This window comes from Lissotriton helveticus, chromosome 4_1 (assembly GCF_964261635.1).
Source record: "Lissotriton helveticus chromosome 4_1, aLisHel1.1, whole genome shotgun sequence".
In the NCBI taxonomy this organism is placed as follows: domain Eukaryota; kingdom Metazoa; phylum Chordata; class Amphibia; order Caudata; family Salamandridae; genus Lissotriton; species Lissotriton helveticus.
This window is the reverse complement of record NC_136063.1, coordinates 964104727-964129695: the sequence shown is the minus strand read 5'-3', so window position 1 is coordinate 964129695 and position 24969 is coordinate 964104727. Positions and strand designations below refer to the sequence as shown.

Here is a 24969-nt window from a genome sequence, read left to right as displayed (position 1 = left end):
CAACCACCTGAGTGCGCCAGACATTGCCTGGTTCCATCCTGGTTCCACCCTGGTCACTGCTGAGTGACCCAGACTCTGTCCCCTCTGCTTTCAGGTACTTCTCGACTTGAGTTCACCCTTGGACTCCACCGGACACTTCTCTTTCACCTCGCCTGCAGCCCTTTCAGCTCCAAGCACCAAGAACCTGCGTGACGAAACCCGACTCAACTTCGACCCTGTGCACCCACTTCCTGTGGGTGAGGTAACATTGCAACGCCGGTGTTCCCACACTGGTACACACCTCTAGGGTCTGTGTCTTAAGTTTTGTTCCTCTAGGTTCAGCGGAAGTGTCCTTAATCTCTAACTTTGTAACTTTTTACGCACCATTGACTTTACATTGATGCAAGCCGCACTTTACGTGCTGCACCCGAATCCCGCGGGCTTTTCCCGACTTCAGCATTGCTAGTCCTGACTGCTCCCAGCGATTCCCTAGGCCCTAGGCCTAACCACTGATCGATTGGTATCTCTTATATCATTTTTTTAGTATATGGTTTGAGTGGCCCCTAGGCCTCATCCAAAATTGTGCAACTTTGTATGTTATACTGTGCTTTTGATTTAACGCTTGTGCCCCTTTCTTCATAAAGAATACTGGGGATTGTTTTTAGTAATAAATACATATATCTTTATAATATATACTTGTGTGGTGTCCTTTCATTTGATATTACAGGATTGTATGTGGTAAAACAGCTCGCTTAACACGACCTCTTAAGTTAAGCCTTTAGGCTGCTTAGTCCATGCTACCCCTAGGATAGCTTGTCTAACAAGGTTGACTTACAACCAGACACCATAAGGGTTGTTTGGACTGATATATAATGTTTCCAATTCTGGAACCACTGTGTATCAGGCCAACTTCTCACATTGGTGAGCAGCGGTGCGGATTTGAGCTTGCTGTTGTTTTACCATTGCAATCTTTTTATCAAATTGAAAGATCACATCAAGTACCTCTAGGTACATATAAATCAAAAGCTTAGCATATTAAGTTCTACTGAACTTAGTAGTTGTAGAGTAAAGGGATCAGCACACCCTGACTACAACTCACTAGTAAGGTACAGTAGGGAAACACTTAGTGTAGGTAGGTGCATCACTTACACCACACTAGAGTCATGCCTGACACAGGAAAGGCCTCAGGGTCTGGTTCTGTGACAGTTGACCTTACCAAGGCAACTTCCAGCTATGACAAGCTAACCCACAAAGACTTGGTTGCCTTGTGCATCTCAATAGGGTTAAAAAGGGGCAGAAGTCCCACCAGTCCTTCCCTGATAGCCATTCTAGAACAGGATGACTTAGAAAAGGCGAATGCAGTTCCCTTAGAGTCAGGAGATGGAGTGAACCCCCCTGTAACTGATACCACTCCAGAGGAGGAAGAAGAAGAGGAGGAAGAGGAGGAGGATGGTTCAGACTTAGATGAACCTTAAGATCAGGATCAAGGGGTTAACCAGGTTGTAGTTGCCAGGCTTAACCAGGCCAACTTAAACCTACTGGGAAATGGAGAGGGCCAGCACCTCCCCAGGTCCCACCAGAGCATTCTCCCAGGCAACAGAAGAGTGAGATCTCCATCAGGGGACTCTCATATTTCTAGTGCCTCCAGAGAATCTCAGAGAGGCACGACTGCCTCACAAAAGATAGAGCATAAGGCCAGGATGAGAGCTGTCAAACTCCAAATAGAGAGGGAGGAGGTAGCCCTGGCTCAAGCTAGACTTGCCTTGGCAAGAGAGCAGAAATTGTGTGGCTTAGATGCCACTGGTGGCAGCATATTTCCTAGAGAAAAAGACAGGAGCTATGATAATAGAAACCTGACAAAAATTGTGGCCCCCTACAAGGAAGGGGATGACATCCACAAATGGATGACTGCTCTTGAGAGAGCCTGCATGGTACAGCAGGTTCCTCAGGATCAGTGGGCTGCAATTTTATGGTACTCCTTTTCAGAGAAAGGGAGGGACAGGCTCCTCACAGTTAGACCTGAGGATGCCAAAAACTACTCTGTCCTGAAGAGTGCTCTTATTGAAGGGTTTGGCCTAACCACTGAGCAATACAGGTTGTTGTTCAGAGACACCCAAAAACCACAGACTCAGGACTGGACTGATTTTGTGGATTGTGCCACTAAGGCTCTGGAGGGTTGGTTGCAGGGAAGTAAAGTTTCAGACTATACAGGATTGTACAATCTTATCATGAGAGAACAGATCCTTAATAACTGTACAAACCAGCTGTTGCATCAATACCTTATTGACTCTGATCTGACCTCTCCCCAAGAATTGGGAAAGAAGGCAGACAAATGGGTCAGAACAAGGATTAAGCAGAAACCCCAGAACCAAGGTTGTGACCAGAAGAAAACAGACCAGAAGGGTGGGAATCAGAAAGATAAAGAAAAGGACCAGAAGTCTTCAGGCCCCCAAACTAATAATAAGGAGGGTGGTCCCCAAAATGGAAATGGGAACAAGAAAAAGAAGAATAATGGCCCAAAGAAACCTTGGTGTAATAACTGCAAATCAGTTTCACACTGGGGCAGTGAATGCACCAAGACAAATCCAGTCCCCACCACTGCAGCTCCTAAAGCACCTGCACCCCCTAGTTCAGTAAGCAGTGGTGGAACACAGCCAAAGTGTGTAGTAGGGTTAACCCTGGGTACTGAAGTAGGATCTGGCCTAGTCAGAATCCCTACTCAGGCAGTTCTCCTATATGATGTGGACCTAGCTTTGTCCACTACAGTGAGTCCCAGTAACCTGGGCAAATATAGGCAGACACCTTTAATCAATGAGAAACTGGCTCAGGCCTACAGGGACACATGTGCCAGTGTCACAATGGTGACACCTGACTTTGTGGACCCTGGACAGATTGTACTAGGTGAAAGTTACCTAGTGACCAATGCCAGCAACTCCACTACTTCCCATAGTGTGGCAGTTGTGAACTTCTCCTGGGGAGGGGTAGATGGCCTAAAGAAAGTTGTTGTGAGTGCAGACCTCCCAGTAGACTGTCTGTTAGGCAATGATCTTGAAAGCTCAGTTTGGTCAGAAGTGGAGTACAGGACTCATGCAGAAATGCTAGGGATTTCAGCTCATGTCCTTGCCGTGACAAGGTCTCAGGCTAAGAAGTGCCTTCCTGAACCAGTGGTGGATCTGGAAACAATAGACCAACCACAACCCAAGAGAAGGAGCAAGAGAGGAAAGGCTGAGCCTTCCACCTTGCCCCAGGTTGAGGATCAAGTTTCAGAGGAAACTGATTCTGCAGTCCAAGAGGAGACTGTCTCTGAGGAACTTGAACAGGGCTCGAAAATTCCACTCGACCGCTTGCATAGTCGAGCTAAATTTAACAAGGTCGAGCTATTTTTAGGTCCTACTCGCCCTTTCTGGCGAGTAGGAAAGCCAACCAACTTTTATCCTCTGTCTGTGAAAATGGAGCAAACATGACAAGATAACAATATTTAAAGGCATTTCTATTGCTCACAAAGTTAATGAGCAATAAAGATGCATTTAAATTGTGTTATCTTGTCACATTTGCTCTGCTTTCAGAGACGGAGGTCAAGTAGGTTGCAGTAAGGTCGAGGACGGTTTTGTAGGTACTTGTCCTGCAGGACTAGTACCATTTTGGGGATTTTTCGAGCCCTGTTGAACCTGACCAGGTTGAGTTTCTGGGGACAGGGGGACCCTCAAGGGCAGACCTGAGGCAGGCTCAATTAGATTGCCCTTCACTTGAACCCCTCAGACAGCAGGCTGCTGCTGAGGCTGCAGGGGATGCCCAAGGTACCCACACTGTGTATTGGGATGATGGACTCCTTTACTCAGAGGCTAGAGACCCCAAGCCTGGTACAGCTAGGAGGTTGGTCATACCTCTGAAGTTTAGGGGATTCCTTCTTACCTTGGCCCATGATATCCCCCTTGCAGGACACTTAGGCCAGAACAAAACGTGGGACAGGCTTGTTTCACACTTTCACTGGCCTCATATGTCAGAAAATGTCAAGGAGTTTTGTCGCTCCTGTGTCACTTGCCAAGCCAGTGGTAAGTCAGGTGGCACAACAAAGGCCCCCCTAATACCACTACCTGTGGTGGGGGTACCTTTTGAACGTGTTGGAATAGACAATGTGGGTCCCATGGATCCTCAAACAGCATCTGGGAACAGATTTATACTGGTGGTAGTGGATCATGCCACCAGGTACCCAGAAGCAATTCCCCTGAGGACCACCACAGCACCTGTGGTGGCAAAAGCCCTCATTGCAGTTTTCTCAAGAGTGGGCTTTCCAAAGGAGGTATTATCAGACAGAGGTACTAACTTCATGTCTAGTTATCTAAAAGCAATGTGGAAGGAATGTGGAGTAAACTACAAGTTTACCACACCCTATCACCCACAGTGCAATGGGCTTGTGGAGAGATTCAACAAGACCCTCAAGGGAATGATAAAAGGATTACCAGAGAAGCTTAGGCGGAAATGGGACATTCTTTTACCCTGCTTGCTCTTTGCTTACAGAGAGGTCCCACAGAAGGGGGTTGGCTACAGCCCTTTTGAACTTTTGTTTGGCCACCCTGTGAGGGGTCCACTATGTTTGGTGAAGGAAGGATGGGAGTTACCTCTCAAAAAGCCTAAGCTAGATGTAGTGGACTATGTACTTGGTCTCCGCTCCAGGATGGCTGAGTATATGGAAAGAGCATCCAAAAACCTGGAGGCCAGTCAAGACTTACAGAAAGCTTGGCATGACCAAAAGGCTGTTCTGGTGGAGTTCCAGCCAGGGCAGAAGGTGTGGGTGTTGGAGCCAGTGGCCCCAGCAGCACTCCAGGACAAATGGACTGGACCCTACCCTATCATTGAGAAGAAGGGAGAAGTCACCTACTTGGTTGACTTTGGAACCCCTAGGAGCCCCCACAGGGTGCTCCATGTGAATCGTTTGAAAGCATTTGTGGACAGGTGGTCTTGACCATCTTGATTAAGTTGTGAGAGCACAGCTCCCACCCCCAACTCAGAAGCATCTGTCTGTACAATGAACTGTTTGGAGTAGTCGGGACTCTTCAGGATAGGTGCAGAGCACATGGCCTTCTTCAGGTCATCAAATGCCTTCTGACAGCTAACTGTCCACTGAACTTTTTTTGGCATCTTCTTGGATGTCAAGTCATTTAATGGTGTCACAATAGACCCATAGTTTTTCACAAACTTTCTGTAATACCCAGTCAGGCCCAAGAAGGCTCTGACTTGTGTATGGGTAACTGGAGGAGCCCAGTCCTGTATGGTCTGGATTTTGCTCTCCAGTGGTTGAACCTGACCCCCACCTACTAGGTGGCCCAGGTACACAACCTTACTCTGCCCTATCTGGCACTTAGTAGCCTTGATAGTCAGGCCTGCCTTTTGCAGGGCCTCCAGAACCTTCTTCAGGTGGATCAGGTGATCCTCCCAGGTGGAGCTAAAGACAGCAATATCATCAAGATAAGCTGCACAAAAGTCATCCAGCCCAGCAAGGACTTGATTCACCAACCTTTGGAAGGTGGCAGGTGCATTCTTCAAACCAAAGGGCATCACCACAAACTGATAATGTCCACTGGGGGTAGAGAATGCTGTCTTGGCTTTTGACTCCTCAGCTAGTCTGATTTGCCAGTAGCCAGCTGTCAAATCAAATGTGCTCAGAAACTTGGCAGAAGCCAATCTGTCAATGAGCTCATCTGCTCTTGGAATGGGATGTGCATCTGTCCTAGTGACAGCATTGAGGCCTCTGTAGTCCACACAAAACCTCATTTCTCTCTTTCCATCTTGGGTATGAGGTTTTGGCACAAGGACTACTGGGCTGGCCCATGGGCTCTCTGATGGCTCAATCACTCCAAGCTCCAACATCTTGTGCACCTCAGCCTTGATACAATCCCTGACATGGTCAGGTTGCCTGTAGATCTGGGTGCACCAGTTTGTCTGGCTGGGTGTGAGTGAAAACAAGTGTCTGTGGGCTTGTAAAACCTGTCTGCAGTCCATCTGTTGCTGGTCAGTGAGGCTGCCTGCCAAGGCTACTCCATCAACTGAACCATCATCAGGGTTCTGAGAAAGCCGGTCTGGGAGAGGGTCACTCTCTTCCTCCTGTTCCCCATCTGTGGCCATGAGCAAGCTCATGTCCTCCATTGCTTTTATTAGCAGAAGGCTGACCCCCAGGGAGAAACGTTGGTCAGCCATTGAGAGGGAGGCCTTTGCTGTGGTTTGGGGCCTGAAGAAGTTGAGGTCCTACTTGTTTGGAACTCACTTCCTAGTTCAGACAGACCATAAGCCCCTCTTGTGGCTAAATCAGATGAAGGGTGAAAATCCCAAACTGCTCAGGTGGTCCATTTCCCTACAGGGGATGGACTTTACAGTGGAGCACCGCCCAGGGACTGACCATGGTAATGCAGATGGTCTCTCCAGGTACTTCCACTTAGAACATGAAGACTTATCTGGTCAAGGTTAGTTTAATGTCCCTGCGTTTGGGGGGGGGGGGTGTAGGAGAGTAGGGTCTGCTATCCTATGGTCACCCCAAATTTTTGCTTTTTGCTTCACTGATTTTCGACTACTGAGGCTGTGGGCCTGCTAATCAGACCCCCAGCCTGCTGTTCTCTCTCTAAATTATTAATACATGTGCTATAGGTACATACCACAATTGGAAATGGACTCCTTGTCGGCCCCTGTACCATGCACTATAGGTGCTCAGGGCATAGGTGCCACCAAGGCCTACCAGGGGCTGCAGCATATCTTTTGCCACCCCTGGCTGGTCCTTAAATTGATACAACTGGCTGATCACTCAGCTGGGGCAAGGTGGTGTAATCACCCCTTGCTTAGGTATAGTATACCTATATCTGGACACATATTAACCTGTGAGCCACTCCTATGGAAGGCCTCATCAATCCTGGAGGCAGAGTGCGTGGTTTAATGTGAGATGGAGCTCTAGCATGAGCTGAGCCTGTCTGCAGCCGTCGGGAACAAATCCCTAAGCTGTTTCAGGATAATGCCATACCATATACTATTAAGTCATTATAATCCTCGCGGTTATATAGCAACTTTGGTTTGGCTTTATCAAAACATGTCGTGTAAGGTGTCATGCGATTTGGAATACTATCCCCTCGCCAGTTCTGGCGACGGGGATAGCATTCCACCCCTCTAGAGGGAGAAGACATGTTACTTTGCTGAAATGCGGTTAATTTTAAAAGAGCCTCACATCCACAAAATGGATGCTTCTGCCACAGACACAGGTCTGACCCCCTGCAGCTGACCGAAACTCAGCCAAGGGGGCCTGGACAAAGGGTTTCCTGTCGCAGGGTGGTGTTACACCCCCTCAGACAGGAGATAGTGGATTGTAGCAGGGAGGTTTGAAAGAAACCAGACAGTGCCTGGGGAGCACAAGGCTGCCCCTTGCATAATCCGGCCAAACCGGTTCTGGGGCACTCCAGCCCCGTCCCAGCGCGGCCAGGATCAAAGGAAGGGGGTGTATCCACCCACTTCCTGGGTCCCACCCATAGGAGGGGACCTAGCAGGTAATCCAGCCCCCCAGATTCGAATAAGAGTGGGAGCAGTGCCAATGCACTTCAGATTATCCTGATGAAACATAAGAAACGAAACTCTGGACCCTTCGACATCCTGCTCAACGTAGAAGACTGAAGAATCTCCCTTGTGGTCAAGGAGTGACCACCCTGTGCAAACAGGCACCATCCAGCCTTCGACGTCTGCTTTGTTGCAGTTCCCGCCGGAACTCGAGCGACAGAGATCGACGAGATCAAGCTTGCCTGCCTTCCAACAGCCCGATCCACAGTCCCTGCAGAGCTGAGACCCGTGGAGGCGACCGGAAGCGTGGGGCATGCCATCTTGAATTGACCACGAGACGCTGACCGTGCAGCCCACGAGTGACCCTCGAAGCTGTGCACCGGGGTTTGAGAAGCCCCGACCCTGAGCCACTCTTGCACCGAAGTTCAGCCCTCCCCACTCGACGAGTGCTGCGTGGGGCCCTTCTGCTCCATTTGGCTCAACGCGTTGGTCCGGTCACTTGCCAGCCGGCTTGTGGCCCCTGTACCGACGAAACTTGAAATTCGACTTGCGATTCTGGTTGCTCCAGATTTGCACCAGCTCCCCTGAAAAGGAGCCCCCACTCTGACCCTCCTGGTTCGAGTGAGAAGCAATCTCCCGGTTTCGCGTGGATTGCTCTTACCAAGTGTTGTTTGCTCCAATCTTGAAGCCGACAGCGCCGGCGGTGAGAGCCTACGTGGGACAGATCGTGACCCGCTCCTGGACGTCGCAGATGCCCCAGAGCCCACGTGGCAGCGGAGAGAAGCTCCTCGACAACCACCTGAGTGCGCCCGACATTGCCTGGTTCCATCCTGGTTCCACCCTGGTCACTGCTGAGTGACCCAGACTCTGTCCCCTCTGCTTTCAGGTACTTCTCGACTTGAGTTCACCCTTGGACTTCACCGGACACTTCTCTTTCACCTCGCCTGCAGCCCTTTCAGCTCCAAGCACCAAGAACCTGCGTGACGAAACCCGACTCAACTTCGACCCTGTGCACCCACTTCCTGTGGGTGAGGTAACATTGCAACGCCGGTGTTCCCACACTGGTACACACCTCTAGGGTCTGTGTCTTAAGTTTTGTTCCTCTAGGTTCAGCGGAAGTGTCCTTAATCTCTAACTTTGTAACTTTTTACGCACCATTGACTTTACATTGATGCAAGCCGCACTTTACGTGCTGCACCCGAATCCCGCGGGCTTTTCCCGACTTCAGCATTGCTAGTCCTGACTGCTCCCAGCGATTCCCTAGGCCCTAGGCCTAACCACTGATCGATTGGTATCTCTTATACAATTTTTTTAGTATATGGTTTGAGTGGCCCCTAGGCCTCATCCAAAATTGTGCAACTTTGTATGTTATACTGTGCTTTTGATTTAACGCTTGTGCCCCTTTATTCATAAAGAATACTGGGGATTGTTTTTAGTAATAAATACATATATTTTTATAATATATACTTGTGTGGTGTCCTTTCATTTGATATTACAGGATTGTATGTGGTAAAACAGCTCGCTTAACACGACCTCTTAAGTTAAGCCTTTAGGCTGCTTAGTCCATGCTACCCCTAGGATAGCTTGTCTAATAAGGTTGACTTACAACCAGACACCATAAGGGAAGTTTGGACTGATACACAGTGGTTCCAGAATTGGAAACATTATATATCAGGCCAACTTCTCACAGTTAGCAATACTCAATAGCCTTAATCGCTGCCAGAACGCTGAGGGATAGACATGCTGTCTGAGTTCAAGTTCAGGAATTTGTATAGCGCACTACTCACCCAGAGGGTCTCAAGGCGCTTGGGGGAGGGGGTGCATTATTTATCGAACAGCCAGGTTTTAAGTTCCTTTCTGAAGGAGATGTGGTTCTGTGTAAGGCGAAGGTGGGTGGGGAGAGAATTCCAGGTCTTGGCCGCCAAGTAGGAGAAGGATCTTCCTCCCACGGTGGATCTGTGGATGCGCGGAACTGCGGAGAGGGCTTGATTGGAGGATCTTAGTTGGTGGGTGGGTGTATAGAAGGACAGTCGTGTGTTGAAGCATTCGGGTCCTAGTTTGTAGAGGGCCTTGTGTGCGTGGGTGAGGAGACGGAACGTTATTCTCTTGTTGACGGGAAGCCAATGGAGGTCTTTCAGGTGACCGGAAATGTGAGCTTGGTGAGGGATGTCCAATATGAGTCTGGCTGATGCGTTTTGGATGCGTTGGAGTTTTTTCTGTAATTTGGCTGTGGTTCCGGCATAGAGGGTGTTTCCATAGTCTAGTCGGCTAGTGACTAGTGCGTGGGTTACAGTCTTTCTTGTTTCGGTGGGGATCCACCGGAAGATTTTTTTGAGCATACAAAGTACGTTGAAGCAAGAGGATGAGACGGCGTTGACTTGTCTGGACATTGAGAGGGAGGAGTCTAGGATGAAGCCTAGGTTACGTGCGTGGTCTGTAGGTATGGGTGCTGTGCCCAGGGCCAGTGGCCACCATGAGTCGTCCCAGGCAGAGGGGGATGATCCTAGGATGAGGACTTCCGTTTTGTCTGAGTTAAGTTTTAGGCGGCTGGTTTTCATCCATTCGGCTACATCTTTCATGCCTTCGTGAAGATTGGTTTTGGCGGTGTTAGGGTCTTGGTGAGGGAAAGGATCAGCTGGGTGTCGTCAGCGTAGGAGATGAGGTTGAGATTGTGTTGTCGCGCGATGGATGCGAGGGGACTCATGTAAACGTTGAAGAGGGTGGGACTGAGTGATGAACCTTGTGGTACTCCGCAGATGACTTCGGTGGCCTCTGATTTGAATGGGGGGGGGGGGGGGGGGGGGGAGTCTGACTCTCTGGGTTCTCCCGGCGAGGAACGAGATGATCCAGTCCAAGGCTTTTCCTTGTATGCCGATGTTGCTGAGGCGTTGTATGAGGGTGCTATGACAGACTGTGTCGAAGGCGGCGGAGAGGTCGAGTAGGATGAGGGCAGCTGTTTCTCCGTTGTCCAGTAGCGTTCGGATGTCGTCTGTCGCTGCAATGAGGGTGGTTTCGGTGCTGTGTTTGGCTCGAAAGCCGGACTGTGAGGTGTCGAGGGAGTTGTTGGATTCAAGGAAGGCGGCGAGCTGGCTATTGACAGCTTTCTCAATGACTTTGGCAGGGAATGGGAGGAGGGAAATGGGGCGGTAGTTCTTAAGTTCAGAGGGGGCTGCTGTGGGTTTCTTCAGGAGGGCGCTGAGTTCGGCGTGTTTCCAGCTTTCTGGGAAGGTAGCGGAGTTGAAGGAGCAGTTGATGACATCACGGAGATGGGGTGCGATGATGGAGTCTGCTTTGTTGAAGATGTGGTGGGGACAAGGGTCGGTTGGTGAACCTGAATGGATGGAGTTCATTAGGCGGATGGTGTCTTCAGTGGTGATTGGGTTCCAGGCGCTAAGGTAGTTAGGGAGCGGTTTAGGTTCGGAGGTGGGTGGAGTGGACTGTTCTTTAGAAATGTTCTCAAAGCTGTTATGTATGTCGGCGATTTTGTTGTAGAAGAAAGAGGATAACGAATCGCAGAGGTCTTGGAGGGAGTAATGTCGTTTGAGGCTGCGGTGGGGTTGGTAAATTCTTTGACGATGTTGAATAGTTCCTTGCTGTTAAGGGCGTTGTTGTCGAGTCGATCCTTGAATGCTGATTTTTTGGTGGATCGGATCAATTGGTGGTGTTTGCGGGTGGCTGCCTTGAAAGTGGTGAGGTTGTCAGTGGTTGGGTTTTTTCTCCATGTTTTCTCGAGAGTACGGCATAGCTTCTTGGATTTCTTAAGGTCATCGTTGAACCAGGGGGCCTTTTTTCTACCCTGTTTGGTTTGTTGGTTTTTCAAGGGTGCTAATTCGTCAGCGCTGTGAGTGATCCATTGTTTGAGTTTGGTGGCAGCTTGGTTTGGGTCCGATGAGAGGGCGGGAGGGTTTTGGTTGAGCGATGTGAGGAGTTGGTCGGTGGTGATTTTGTTCCAGTTTCTTCGAGGAATAGGTTGTGGGGGGTTGTGGGTCGTGGTATTTTTGTAGCTGAAGTGGACACAGCTGTGGTCCGTCCAATGGAGAGCTGTGGTGTGATCGAAGGAGATGTGTTTGCAGGAGGTGAAGATAGAGTCGAGCGTATGTCCGGCTACATGGGTGGGGGTGTCAACAAGTTGTTTGAGTCCGAGATTGGCCAGGTTGTCCAGAAGGGTGGTGGTGTTGCTGTCGTTTTTGTTTTCCAGGTGGAAGTTGAGATCTCCCAGTAGAATGTAGTTCTCGGAGGTGAGGGCATGTGGGCTGATGAAGTCAGTAATGTCTTCGCTGAATTGTGTACGGGTTCCTGGTGGTCTGTAGATGAGGGTGCCTCTAAGTGTGGTCCTGGGGTCGGTGTGGATCTGGAAGTTGAGGTGTTCGGCGGTTGCAAGGTTGTCGTCGAAGCTGGTCGTGATTCTGATGGTGTTCTTATGGACGATGGCGATGCCTCCTCCTGTTTGGTTGGTGCGGTCTTTCCGGATGATCTTGTAAGCGTCCGGGATGGCTATGGCGATGTCGGGTGCTGATGATGCGTTCATCCAGGTTTCAGTAAGGAAGGCGATGTCCGGTGAAGCAGTGTCGAGTAGGTCCCAGAGTTCAGTGGCGTGTCTGTGGACCGAGCGGGTGTTCAGCAGGATGCACTTCAGGTGGTTAGAGTCGGAGCTGTGTTTGGAGTTAGTGGATTTGGTGTGGGTCTTGATGCATGTGAACTTGCAGGAGTGGCAGGCGAAGGGACCGTGGGTACGTCCTGGGGCAGCATTGTAGCATTGTGGTGTGCGTCCGGGGTTAAGGGCAAAGAGGGTGGCGGCGTCATACGTTATGCGGGAGGAGTGCTGTTTGCGGGGGCCAGGGGGTCTGGCGCTGGGCGCGGTCCAGGCGCGGTCGGGCGTAAACGGGCTTACCTTTGGCGCACCTTCGGCGCGCATGGGGCGCTTCCGCTGCGCGCGAATGCATCTGTCATAAGTGGAGAAGTGGAGGGGCGAGGGAGGATCAGCTGGGAGGCGGGGGCGAGGTGTAGGGGACGGTCTTCGAGGCACAACAACAACAAAATGGCAGCAGCAGCAAAAACGAAACTAGAGAGAGGCTGGGTCACAAAGCCAAAATCAAGCAGCTTAGACGATCTTTGAATAAAGCGCTACAAATAATCAAAGCACAACACAAGCAATGGACTTATAAATCAGAGCAACACAGCGAGCGCTGAAGGTATAATTATTACTACAAATTCGGCAAAGCTTATCGCAATATAGCGCGAATATACACAGCAGCCAGCAGATGTACAATTCTCTGATGATAGCAAAGAGCGCAGCTCAAACGATACCAGGAGTAGAGATGGGAGCGTGGGGAGCGACCGCTACTGAGAGCGTCAGGACGGTCACAGCGCTACCGAGGGCGGGAGCAGGGCTATGCAATCAGTGGGAGGGAGGATCAGCTGGGAGGCGGGGCGAGGTGTAGGGTACGGTCTTCGAGGCACAACAACAACAAAATGGCAGCAGCAGCAAAAACGAAACTAGAGAGAGGCTGGGGCACAAAGCCAAAATCAAGCAGCTTAGACGACCGCTGATTGACTACCTGAAACAGACTTCGAAATTTCAAATAAAATTTAGGAACTAGAGTGCGGAAGAGGACCAAGGAGGCGAGGGACTAGGAACGAGGTGAGGAAGAATTTTCGAGGAGGGAACTAGTATCTGAGAGGGGTTTGACGCTGGTGTTGAATCCAGAAGGGGTGATCTGTCCTGTCTTAAACCTGTCCTGAACCAATACCTGGTAATTCGTGGGGTCCAAACTCTTGGCCAGAGGGGTCTGATCTCACACCATCCTAGGTAAATATAATTGTAATGTCTCAATGTACCTTTTCTCTCTATCCTCTCTTCCTGAGGTACTAGTTATTAAGGTCTATTAGTCTAATTTAGGCAATTGGAATTTACCTTTCCAGAATGATGGAGTTAACACTGTAATTTGTATTTGATTCACTAAATATGTTCCTATAACATTTTTAAAACTAGAATGGAGTCTCTGGTTATTAAATTAAATAAGTAAATGCTTAAAAGTCATTAATTACCATTTCTAACTCAACTAAAAAATGATCCAAGAGGAAGAAAGGGGTTAGAATTTAAATATGTTCAAATTCCTTTAGGCTAATGGACATATAGAAAAGCCCTAAATTGATTTCCGGTGTGGTTTATGAACTGGATTCAGTAAGTGAGTGTGGTTAATTGGCCAGAGTGTGTGTGACTTAGTGATAATTGTCCGCAGGTTGGTGTCCTGCTGGATCAACTCTTACACAGAACAGACCAGGAGCACTTCAACTTTCAACATTCCGGGCCATACGTAAGGCACGTCATGACGTCTTGATGTCAACGTGTCTCTTGCGCTGCTGCACATGTGGGCGGACTTCTGTCCCCTGTTGCAGATAAGCTTGACTCGAAGTGACACTTATAATCCTTAGCCCATTCCATGGCGGATTAACAATCGGAGGGTTCACTATACTCGTATAGGTGAAACAGAGGGGCAATACCTCTGACAAAGTAAGTGCTAAGTACCGCAGGAGGCAGACACATATTCCAGTCAGAATTTCAATTAATTTGAGTGTCTTTACTTTCCAATGTGTAACTATAAGGATTCCCCACTCCAAGGGGACTCATGTAGTAGTGGTTAGGGTAAGGAAATGATGAGCAGTACGAGTGCTGTCATGCATGGTTTGCACTACCCACACAGGTTTGCAGTGGCTTGCTGTGTGCACTGAACACGCGTGAACATACAATTACGACTAGCAGATCACAAGAGACACACAAAATGATGTCTTATTTATTTGTTTGGTCTGTCTATGTAATCCAGTCATGAGGTTGCAATTATGATATTTAATGTTATATGCTTTCTAAATTTTCAGGATCCATAAAATATCCATGTCCAGTGTATGCTGGTTTACAGGACCGTACAAATAAGCATTGTGGGCCTGGTGACATATGATTGTTAATGTTTGTTCAGAATTAGGAGTCAGTAAAATTGGAATCTTGTGTCCTAAAAAAAGCTTGGGACTCACCTGAGGGCTGGTTTATAGGCTGAAACATGTCAACCCCTACTAATGTAGGGATACTAACTAATCCTGCGCATCACTTCAGTTTTTAATCATCCCCTAGACCCATCCACATTAAAGGACAACCCTTGGGATAAGATACAGGGATTTTTATTGAGTCTAGATCCCGCTTCCATTTTCACCCACATTATAAAAGGTACTCATCATCATGAGGAGCCAATTCACCATTGTAAGGTTCTTTGGTGAATGAGGTGTGGCCGATGATGAAGCATGATGCCCGGGTGTGGTGTGAGGCCACACCTATCAACTTTAAAAAATTGTTTGAATTTGCTGAAGCTTTGTGTGTCCTACACATGTCTAGGGATAAAGTATTATGGACCCTTTAGTAGAGTTATATCCCTACTGAGCAGGATGGCCAGTCGAGATGTACTATCTCATTACAGATATATCGCACTGAAGGGTCTGTGTAATAGAAAAAATTTGATGAATATGGGCTATAGGCTACCTTAATGTGGATGCTGCTGGTTTTCTATTGTAAAAATCATAATAAAACATTTAAGTAAAAAACATTATGCTGATCTCTATTATAGGACTTTCAGTACAAGTGCAAACCTTAATCTACATGCTTTCCATGACATATAAACACTGCAGACATAGCAACTCAATCTAAAGTCAAACAAAAAGGGAGCCATACTCGTACCAATTACTCTGCTCAGCTGCTGGAAAAAAGGACTGAAAGACTAGTACATCAGGTCCCATCAGAGAGGTCGGTGTACATCAGTATATTGTGTCAAAAAACACACATATTGTTCCAGATTCCTCAGCTGAAGGTTTATGGTTTGAATGTTACTTTTGGGATTGATGAGGCAACACTAATCTGAAAACGGTTTTACATGTTAAATCTAAGATTTTTTGCTACAGAGGTAGGGGTTGGGGCTGGGCATAATTCAGCTGGCCACCAATCACTGGACCAGCTATACGTGCTATGAGCAATATGAGAATCTTTGTTTTAGAAGAATGACATCTCAAACAGTTCCTATTCATTCATTCCACCACCTCTAGTAAGCATCTCCGAAAGGCCTGCTGCCCAACTGTTTTTTTTACACTCGGAAAAATAAGCTGTGTGTCATTCGCATAGGAGATCCCCCAAATGACAAAGGTTTCAACGGTGGAGGCCAAAGGTAACATAAGCATTAAATAGTGTGGGCTCAATGAGGGACCTTGAGGAACCCCAAATTTAAGAGCTTTTGAAGGAGAAGAAAAAGGCAAGAGTATGACCGATTGCCACGCATACGAAACAAATGACTGGATCCACAAAGGGCAAAAGTAGAAGAAGTCACAGTAAAAACAATTTAGAATAAAAAATAAGCTCAAAATCATCAGAATTAACCTAATAGCAGCAGATTATGGCTAAAAAGTTCTGTCACCAATTTACTTCGACACTAAATATATTAGCAGCTACGAAAATGCAAACAGGCAAGTAGTTTCAAGTCACCAGCAGCCTGAACATTATTGGAGGTATACACCTTTGACTGAGCAGCATTCTAAAGTGGTTTTGATTTCAACTGCGAGGCCCTCATAAAGACTGCGACAAAGCTGTATCTGGGCCATTATCAGAAGCCTGGTGTTACTGGCCCTGTGATGACCAGATTATGTATCTGAGGCCTCTAGAGGTGCTACGGGGACGAGTTTAGGCAGGCTGTAAATGAGTGCATTGCTGCACTTGTTATTTTGCCTGAAAGGAAGAAAATTTACAGAACTGGGCCCGGTATTAATGGGGTCTACATGTTACGCTCAATTTCAGCGGAAATAATGTATAATCCCCAGATGCAAGGTCAGTAGAAGCATCTGTATTTATGAGATGTGTACAGAAGAGACAATTGTGACTGCATATAAAATACTCGAGATAACATCCAAGGATACTATGACATTGGATATGCCGGACTGCCTGCTAACAGTAGAAAGTGTCTGGGTGCACTTAGGACAAATAGGCCTTTTGCTTTGTGGGTTAGCTTGGACAATGTTTAAGCATTACTACGGAGTGGACCAGCAAGGGTAAGCAATAATATGCATGGCCAACCAGCAATTGCCTTGCAATAATTCAGTCAAAACAGTGTTGAAATCAAAACCGCTATTCGTTCAAGGATAGATGTGTACTTGCCTGGGGAGGGGAAGCCAAAAGGAGAAGGGGGGGTGGGAGAAAACCTGTTTTGTGGCATGTATTCTCTCCGGGTTATCACACATCGTTAATCAGTAGTGGTGTTGTATAAAGTGGTCACAAGCCTTCCAAGCAACCAAGAAACAATATTTAGCCAGGGTCACTAGAGGCACAAGGGGTGGCCAAAAGTGACAACAAGAAATGTCTCCATTAGTTGCTTTCCAGATCACTCACAGATGTTTAGGTGTCAGGTGGTCTGAAGGATTTCCAGGCCTAATAGGGTCCAATATCTGTACCATCTCCACCACCAAAGCGGAATCAAACTAAGTGGTATTGCATAGATGACATAACTTGTGACTGGCAACAACCTTTACTATGGCCGTCTACAAAAATATAACAGTTAAAGTTTTAGTGCCGGAAGTTGCTGCAGAGCAGACCATGTGAAGTGTGTCTTTACTTGAAAACGGGTAAACTCTTCATTTTTGCAGCAGGCATTCTTCAGTAACCATCATTTGTTTAAGAATCCTGTCAACACTCTGGGGAATTCTCTGGCTGTTTACACGGTGCCAGTAGCTATCTCTTAAAGCTTAAAATAACGATCAGTGTACCTGTAAATATGTCGCTTTCCATTCAGAAACCACAAGAAGTGGTTTATTATACAAGGACTTGGGTAACTCGAACCCTAGTGCAGGAATCACCAGACCCATTCCTGATCTGCATCGACTCAGATTTTCAGTCGGCTGTTTCCGGCCCAATCGTACAGGTGACGTTATCAATCCCACATTAACTGATCTGCTAATTAAACTCCATTAATGCTCCAAAGGCAGGGGCTCGTAATAAAGATGGACTGGAATCCCTGACTCAGTAATACCTCTTCACGTCACAACTAAGAACAAGCAGTGGGACCGACAATAGGTCAGGCTGTGGGGGGCTACCTTTTGCCTAAGCCAATATTGGTTTTGTTACTTTATTTTTTGTAAAACTTTCAGGAGCTGCCAATCCAGGGCCAAAATAAAGCAAAACTGCATAAAAGCAAAAACAGTCTGTGGCTTCTTAAAGCACACTTTGTCACAGTAGCCCCTAGTGCGGAAGAAAGCGGTTTTGTGTGGATCTGCTCAATGTGAAAAAGAAGAATGCCAACACTCGCAGTGAAGTTAGCCAATGGCTAAAGTAAGCTGACCCACTGCCCCGTGTTGTATACTGACGTGGGCAGAATAAAAATGTAAATCACAGCAACAGACCAATAGATTAAGAGGGCTCGCTGAAAGCCCCTCCAAGTACATAAAATGTATAATTTAAAAAAAATCAAAAGGTCTTGGCTAATGCCAGACCAACAACGCTTTGACTGCAGTGATGATTAAGGTTTATGATTGATCTTATATGCTGATGCCACATCATTTCACAAACAACCTATTTTTTTGGTAAAAGTACATACCTGTACAGATATCGCTAAAGGCGGTCTGCAATTTCTTGTGGAAAATAAACTTAGCTAACAGTCTCAAACCCTTAGGAGTCAAAATGTTAAGGATTATTCAGACGAAACAGCAAGAACAATAACATACTGAGATTTCATGCATCCACATCTAAAATCTACCTGTGTGGCGACATCCATCTTGCATAGATATTCAACACAAAAAGTACCTACCCAAATATGTTATCAGTCCCCTGAGGTCTTGCAGGAACTCTATATCTGGGATAAAGAAACTGTGCACTTTCGTCATGTGGGCCACATTTTTCATGAGGGAGTGTGAATGATGGGGGCAGAACAAACAGTCTGTGACTGGCAGTGCACCCTCCGGAGCAGCTGAGGCTACCGCGGAGGCACCCTTGTCAGATACATCTGTTGCTGGGTCCATCTCTTCATCATCAAGTCCATCATCATCGTCATCCTCATCATCATCATCATCATCATCATCCAAATCTTCCCAGCCTTCAAAACAGAAAATAAAAGCAGGGTAAATAATAAATATTTTCACTATTTCTATAACACTTTACTTCTTACTACACACGTTTATTTTATTAGATCTCAAACAATGCAATCAAAGTACGACTCATAGCATTGCTTCACCTTTTAACACTTAGTCCCATCACAAGCTTATCCCTGAAGATCTTGAAAGGGTTCCGTAACAATACGCCCAGATTTGCGAAATAATAAGATAGGTCTACAAGCTACCTCAAATGGTGTTAATGTAATGTCCCTGTTAGGGCACAAGTATAGAGGGCAAGAGGTGCTGACCGACACTCATAACATCTAAAACCAGCAAAATAAAAATTATTAAGTTCTGTGTGTTTTATTGTAACCGTAACCTCCTCCGGTATCCTAGTATGGTACAAATCTTTGTAGTATATGGAATTTCCACGAGCAAATACGAAGAGATTTTGCATTTAGACTAAAGCAGAGGGCCTCAAATCACATCCCTTGTAGATCATAGATGGTGACCATTCTGAAAATGGAGGTGAAAAGAAGCATTTGAATAGAAAGTATTAATTCTCCAGTGCAAAGTGAAGACTCTGCAGTCTACGAGACATATATGATTCATCAACACAGGTATTAGTAAGGCTAGCAAACACCAATGTAGACAAAGAAAGTTTTAGGATGTTAGACCTGGTGCACCAGTGGATTTGGTTAGTATTTTACATACGTCTTCCTTTTTCTACTTGAAGACTTTTTCTTCTTCCTCTGTGATGCTCGTAGACATGTTGGCATAATTAGCGAGTTGGTGTTTAGCATTTAACCAGATCAAGATATTACAGTCATTACAGCACTATACAATGATAAAGGACTTTATCTGTTGTAGAAATGAATATCTTTTACATTGAATCAGAGGTCATGACTGTCCACAGCTTCCCACGAATTGATAAGACTTGCGCTACATAGGGCACTGTGGAAAAAAGCCCTCCAGACAACCTTCAGCCAAGAAGGTTCTACGCAGTGCCTGGTTCTATAAGCAATAAGAAGCCATATTTCCTGCTGTGGTCAAATAAAGCTAGCTAAGGCTAGCCATAATATCGGTATGCAAAATAAAGCAACAGTTTATTTGTAAGGCCACTGACACAAGCCTTAAACATCTACATGTCGTATTACAATACAGACGGCCCACCTGGTAGGGGGTGATTCATGAAGATACCAGTGACAGAAAACTTGGGTTCAACCCAAATATTTCAGTCTCGTCACAGTATATTCATTAATATTACCCCCACTAGAACTACTCGGCTAATAACAGAAAATAGAGGATTGATGATCTTGAGACTACACAATTTAAGTAAATGAGGGTGCATCTAAAGGCCATGTCCAGGGAGCTAGGAAGAATTAGTAGGAAATCAAAAAAGGGGAACGTTGGAATTTAGCACCAATATATGAATAATATGTCTGTGTACAAACTTCTTGCGCTTCTTTTTGTATCACTACATCGAAAAATAGTTTTCCTTAGAGTATCCAAACAAATAAAAAGTTACTCAACTTCCAGCAACCCCGGTTTCTTAGAAATAACCAATGTGCTCCCTTGCAAAATTCTCTCTGACACACTAACTGCACTAACGTTTTGCCTGAGGGAGACTACTTTAGCAAGAGCGACCTGTAGTAGGCGATATGTAAAAAGAAAAAAAAGTCAACGGCATAGGTCAACATCAATTGACGTATGCCATTCCTCGGATTCAGAGAAGGTATATATATCGCTGATACTTCTGAATAAATGTTACACAGGAAGAGTGGGGACAAAAGTGTGTCTGATGGGCCACTTATTAGAGTTTAGGGTTATTATTAACGACCCACATTTGACAGGAGCACGCTGTAAAAGGTCGGACTTACTTCATGTGCAAGGATATCCAGTTTCTCACTTGGCAAGCTTGCACCAGGCTTAGAGGGCAGCCTCCTCTAAAGTATCCAAGTATCCTGACTCGGATAAGGTTGTGAAACCCAAACATCACTGGCACGTGAAGGTTTTCAAAATAAATGTCCGTTTAAGTTGCTGAACGAGTCTAATTTGGTTGCACTACTGTAGTGCTCCTTAATTTGTTCTATTGTGAACTTTCAGGGGTGCCCCTCTCGGAACGGAAAGGGAAATCTCCTTGAAGAGAAAAGTCTTTCCCAATGCGGTGTAAACTTGAAGTACTTAACTTTTTAGCAAGTTTGATTGTGTACTCTGTTTGGTTATAGTTCTGCAGTTAAACAGACGCTGGTATGATCATGTCAATAAAAAGAAGAAAAAAAAAGAAAACCTAGTTTTGATTGTTACCCTGGTGTAAACACAACAGTAACAAGATGTTACTAAGTCTATTTGGAACAGTGAGTTTGCAGATAAGCTGTGTGCCACATAAGGTTCTTTAGGGTCTAGGATACATTACGCATGTGAATAATCAATCTAACTATTGAAAGGAATAATTTGCAACTATAAATAGTGTGCACAACTCAGTGCCCTGCTAGTCACTTCAGGATGTATTCTAGTTACGAGAAAGCGCTCCATCGCCATGGCTCACAAAATTAAAGACACTCTTGGTGTCCTATTATTATGTCAATATATTTATTATTGTTAATATTAGGTTAACATCTTAGTTCCCTCAGATTATTTGTACAATCCCGTGGCATTCACATACTGAGTTCCAATGCCTCGAAGGGATCTCAATTCTCCATGAGTCTTAGTGACCTCATAGACGAGCGACAGTTTGTCCTCCAAATTTATAGTGATTTTCTGGCTTTTGTCTGACATTATGCCATACTAAGCAGTGTGGTTCATCAGGAAACTAGAACTTCTGCAGAGATTTATCTGGCTCCGTTTTCACTCCCTTACTTGCCTTATGTTATGTTGCAAGAGAGAACAGAAAAATATACAGCTCTGCTGTGTGAAGGTTTAAGCGAGTCTGCACCACAACCCTGTCAGAAGGTATCAACATAGAGAAAATCAATTTATATTAGTCAAAAATAATACCCATTATGCTGTGACGAATCAAACTTTGATCGCTCATTTAGTAATGAGACGCTTTGACCAGCCAACTCTGCAACAGCACTATTAATCCTCAAGGTGGCTTCTGGTGTCTGGACCAAATTTAGGACAACTGTGGGGTAAAGACGGTCAATTAAAGCCTTCCTTCCCAATTGGATAGAGATTGTCTGGGGTACAGCAAGGACCAGAGAGTCTCTTTAATTTTGAGAGGATAGAGAGAAAACAAAAGGGTTCAATTCATTAAAGATAGGCAGACAACAGAACAACTATGCAAACCTATAGAAAATGGGTTTCTGTCCGCAAAATCCAATTGAAGTATCTGTGCCTACCCGTCTTACTAGAACTTTACTTTATAAAGAAGGACTCACAAAACTAAGCTCTACGAAATTTCCTTGAAAAGACAGAGAATGCACAATGCTTTTAAAAAGCTATATTTTCTTCTGCGTTAGCAGCACATGAGCATATCAATGAGGAGATGACCCCAGACATTGCTTACTGTGTATCCCGTGTGTAGGAATGCATGACATGCATAAGTGCACAAGATTTCTAGACTGAAGCAACAAATAATTTTTAAATTCCTTTCAGACAGATCTGCGTTCTCTGTTTGATCAAACACAAGGAGATGATGGACGGAGTGCTGAAACTTTTTAGACATTCACCCCCGTCACAGATCTGGGTGGAATCCTTCATAATTCTTTAGCTCGCTTTTCCGCCCCAGTTGAGACCCCGCCATATGCAAAACGGTCATGACGCTGTTTCTCATGGATTCAACCCAGATCTGTGACGGGGGGGGGGGCTAAAAAGTTTCAGAGCTCCGTTTATCATCTCCTTGTGTTTGCTTTGTTAACCCTAAGTTGGCAGGGTATGCCCAGATGTGGGTACCTTGCTCACTTTGACAATGGATTCAAGCTAGCCTGGACGATGAGGGGTGTTACCCTGAAACCGGTCCCAGGATGCTTTTCTCCATTCAGGGAAGACCTGGCTTGGCAGTTCGGGCTGGACTGTTCCCATGAGGCACAGGGTCAAAAATGATTTGCATATAGCTGTGTCTGAACTGGATGGCGAAGTGAGCTAAAGATTGATGATGGATTCAACCCAGATCTGTGACTTTGGTTGAGTGTCTGAAAAGTTTCAGCACTCCGTCCATCATCTCCTTGTGTTTGCTGTATATCAATACCCACCAGCAGGGGTGGGGGAATCATATCGCCTGACGCCCGAGCCATGTTGATTTTTACCAAGGGCAAGCAGATTTAATGTCTATTTTGTTCGATGGACAGGTAGAAATTAAACTGCATACATAATACAGGCTGTGGGCACTCTGAGACTCGCAGGAAATCAGAAAGGCAGACAGAGGGCCGGAGACGCTTTTGAGGCCTGTGATTGGCTAGCAGCCCATGACTGGGCTCTAGCCAGTGATTGGCTGGGGGACTGAAACATCAGTCTCAACAAGCGGTAGTCTCAGCAATCGGGTGTCTCGCTTTCTCAAGCTCAATGGCCACAAGGAAGCGGTCTCAATTTTAACACAAGAGGGTAGCAGAAATATCTCGCTGCTTGTGGCGCAACCTGGGACAGAGGTGAGGAGAAAGGGTGGCATTAGTGTTACTTGGTTAATGCCAAGTGAGCTTGCGGAACCAGCGGGCGGGGTGTAGGAGTACGGGTAACATTATCCTGTCTGCTCGGGTAGGAAAGAAGAAATGCAAACATCCTGCTGAGAGCTCAAAGAATTGCAGTAAAAATAACAGCATTATGTTACTGTTCAGATTCCATGAGAGAAAACAGAGCGTGCTAACTTGGGGTTTGGAGCTGACTGTTCTTTAAGTGGAGCTCCTTAATGCAATGGTTCATATTATACTAAATGTGGCTTTAAATAATTGTACCTGGTTGTAAACATTTCAAATTCCTGTGATCATTATCGGAGCCTCACCACACAGTAGCATTAGTGCAAATAAGCAATATGTTAGTTTTACCTCATATTACCCGTAACGGCTGGTGGATTTTAAAAGTGGTGGGGCAGATGGGTGATTTATATTAATTTGCTTTAGGGACAGAATCTGCTATCTGTTAACTGCAAAGTGCCTGATCGAATTTGTCCACTTTTTGCCGGATGAGAATTGGAGGTGGTGAACAGTGACCCGCTGTATGCGGTTACATAATAAATGTAAAGACGAAAATATGTTGAAATTCCAGTGTCCCGAATCAGTCACATATTTCAGACACTCATTAATTGGTGGGCTAATAGTGTGTGCGCCTCACATTTCACACACTGTGACATGAGTGAACACTATTGGTCTCATTCACTCTCCCTTGCCTTATTTTTCTCTCACGAGCCCATGTTTCATGCTCTCTTTTCTGCTATTTTTCAGAACATGTGTCTGTTTAACCACATTTTGAAATAACTGCTTGGCTCGTGAGTGTGCCTGCAGCCACGTGCTGCAAGTGCATCGGCCTGGTCTCTTCCTCCCCAAAGCCCCCTACTAAGATGTTTCTCGCATCTTAATACTTGCAGTTTAACTTTTTGACTTGTATGGATCAAACCACATCAGTCCGATCAGAGGACGCCCGTCACCCTCCCCCTTTTGCACATATGTTGCGTGCTCAGAGGAACACATTATCTGCTTTCTGTAGGAGGCTACAAACAAAAAAACAAGCATTGGCATAGCAAATAGGTATCGCATTTAGGATCTTATAAGTGTTTAGTTATCAGCACAATACCCTTGGTGCAACAACATCAACTGTTGCATGGCTAAACACTTATAAGGTCCCAAAGGCGAGACCTGTTGGCTTTGCCCACGCTTGTTCTTCAGGCGTCTACAGCACACAGCTTGGGGCACAAGTTCAGCTTACTTCTGCCACTGGCTAACTTCACGGTGTGATGGCATTCTGCTCTTTAAAATTACAACATACACATAAAATAGTTCTCTTCACTGCCAAGGACTGCAATGTCAGTGTGCTTTTTAAGACCAAATCTACTTTTGCTTTCAGTCATTGTTTTTTTCCAATGTTGGCGACAGCTTAGCAACTATCCCCTCAAAAGGTTTAACAAGAACCATGACAGATTATTCAGGCATTTACAAAACTAAAAGGCTGCCAACTTTATTGGCTTTGCCAATGCTTATTGTATTTACAGTAGGGTGCCTCTGGTTTCAAGGAATTTAGTCCATCAGATTGAGAAGGAAAGGGGAGCCAGCAAAGGTTTTGACTAAAAGGCGTAGAGCCTGCAAGAAGAGAAGAATAACACTTTAATACTATGGAATGTTTACATCTGCCTGGAGTTTACCCTTTAAGTCAAAGAAATTCCCAGCGGGGCAGCGCTTTCCAAGAACTCGGCTGAGTATCATG

At 46.0% G+C, this 24969-nt stretch overlaps 1 protein-coding gene across 3 annotated transcripts in view; it reads right to left on the bottom strand.

Annotated features, from left to right (window-relative positions):
• The window catches only part of ZNF622 (zinc finger protein 622), an 85247-nt gene that overhangs the window by 40428 nt on the left and 19850 nt on the right, over positions 1-24969 (bottom strand). For all 3 annotated transcript variants that reach the window (XM_078687578.1, XM_078687580.1, XM_078687581.1), the window contains exon 3: positions 18336-18620. In XM_078687578.1, the coding sequence (XP_078543704.1) occupies positions 18336-18620 (285 nt within the window). The remainder of the gene's footprint in view (positions 1-18335; positions 18621-24969) is intronic.